The sequence below is a fragment of the Myotis davidii genome, unplaced genomic scaffold (genome assembly GCF_000327345.1).
Source record: "Myotis davidii unplaced genomic scaffold, ASM32734v1 scaffold557, whole genome shotgun sequence".
In the NCBI taxonomy this organism is placed as follows: domain Eukaryota; kingdom Metazoa; phylum Chordata; class Mammalia; order Chiroptera; family Vespertilionidae; genus Myotis; species Myotis davidii.
In genome coordinates, this window is record NW_006289557.1 from 369,790 (window position 1) to 371,819 (window position 2,030).

General features: G+C 53.2%; 1 protein-coding gene across 1 annotated transcript in view; it reads left to right on the top strand.

Moving 5' to 3' along the window:
- GP5 (glycoprotein V platelet) overlaps window positions 1–2,030 on the top strand; it is a 38,024-nt gene continuing 35,994 nt past the window's right edge. Inside the window, exons 1-2 of the mRNA XM_006762008.2 lie at window positions 1–145; window positions 1,130–2,028. Of these exons, the coding sequence (XP_006762071.1) occupies window positions 1,139–2,028 (890 nt within the window). The 5' untranslated portion in view covers window positions 1–145; window positions 1,130–1,138. The remainder of the gene's footprint in view (window positions 146–1,129; window positions 2,029–2,030) is intronic.

Sequence of the window (2,030 nt, forward strand, 5' to 3'; positions counted from 1 at the left end):
GAGATAGGGCCCTTTCCATGACGTTTATTCTGTTAAAGTCTTTATCCTGAGGATGCAGGGGTACCGCCCTCTTCCTTTGGAAAGTGCCGAATCACAGGCGAGGCTCTAAGCCTTTCAGTTGCTTTGGGGTGCAGTACCATTCCAGGTAAGGCCAAATACTTTAAAATTAGTATGGGCAACTGGAGGGCTTGGTGAGTTCATGTGTGCGTAAGAAAGAATAGGTAGCTACAAGAAACGATATGTGTAAAATTACACTGGGGAAACGTTTTGGCAGATTTGTATTACTGCGTGTATTTCACAGATGATTCAATGCCAGAAGTATTAATTTGTAAACATCTTAGAAATGATAGTTTCTTATTTATGGTTCAATCAGATATACTACTCTCCAATTCTAGCTCTGTGACCCTGGTTAAGTTCCTTAAACTTCCCATGCCTTCGTTTCTTCATTCTTTGGGGATAGTAATAGTATGTACCTCATAAGGTTAGGTAAAGATGAAATGAATGGATTCAAATAAAGTGCTGGGAAGAACGCCTGGCATAGAGTGGTAAGTATTATTACCTGCGTTTCCCGGTGTGCCTGAGGGTGTTCGCTGTTTGGTGGGGGGGGGGTCCATTGTTGTAGTAGAGGAGTTGGTATTGCAGATATAACATGGTTGTGACCAAAGGAATCAGGTGGTGGCTGTCATTTGAACACTTTGCTGTTCCCTCCGTGACTTGGGTAAGGATACCCACCCCTGGGTAAGGATAGAGTCAAGAGCAGAGCTATGTTCACAGTGGGCACTGCTCTGCGAAATCTGGAGCCTGAAGGTGAGAAGAATTATTTAGTGAGTTCTCTCTACGTAAAGAATTTAAAGTACTGACTTTTCTCTGGCTTGCAAACGCTTTCCATGCTTTGCACGGAGAGTGGAAAATCAGTAAAACAAAAGAATGAGACGTGTGAGTGTAGAACGAATGAATGTCTTTTGACCACCCAGGAAAATCTGCACCCCTAAGCAAAGCGGGAGACTTTACTAGTCTATGAATTACAGAGGCAGTGATAATCCTGGCGAAAGAACCCTGCCTCTGCAACGTTAAATGCCCAGGGTTACAAGAGCGCACGCGAACGTTTGCCCTTGTGTGTTGTCCACAGGCATCGGACATGCTGAGGGCCGCCCTGCTGTGCGCGGTGCTCGCGCTCCTGCGCGCACAGCTCGTCTCCTTCCCCTGCCCTCCCGCCTGCAGCTGCTTCGTCCGGGACGCGGCGCAGTGCTCGGGGGGCGACGTGGGGCGCATCGGCGCGCTCGGCCTGCCCACCAACCTCACGGTCATCATGCTGTACCGCATGGACCGCGGCACCCTGCGGAGTGACAGCTTCCGCGGCATGACGGTCCTGCAGCGCCTCCTACTGGCCGACAGCCACATCTCCGCCGTCGCCCCCGGCGCCTTCGACGACCTGATAAACCTAAAAACCCTGAGGTTGTCGCGCAACCAAATCCCGGATCTTCCAGGCTCCGTCTTCGACCAGCTGGTGCTCCTGGAACAGTTGTTCTTGAGCCACAATAAACTAACGCGCATTGACCAAAACCTGTTTCGGAACCTGGTTAGCCTGCAGCATCTCCTTCTGAACAACAATCAACTCGTTTCCCTCCCCGCCGGCCTCTTCGCGCACCTGGGGAACCTGAGGGTGCTGGATGTATCGGGAAACAATTTGACTCACTTGCCGCAGGGGTTGCTCCGGGCCCAGGCTAAGCTGGAGAGGCTGGTGCTCCACTCCAACCAGCTCGTCTCTCTGGACGCGGGGCTCCTGCGCAGCCTGCGCGCCCTGGCCGAGCTGCGGCTCGACGGAAACCGCCTCCGCTCCCTCGCGCCCGGGGCCTTCGACCAGCTCCGCGACCTGCGTATGTTAACTCTTTCCAGAAACCAGCTGCGGTCTCTGCCCTCGGCACTCTTTCTCCATTTGCACAATCTGACCTCCTTGGCGCTGGATGAGAACCCGCTGGAGGAGCTCCCGGGCGTGCTCTTCGGGGAGAAGGGGGGCCTGCGGGGGCTGT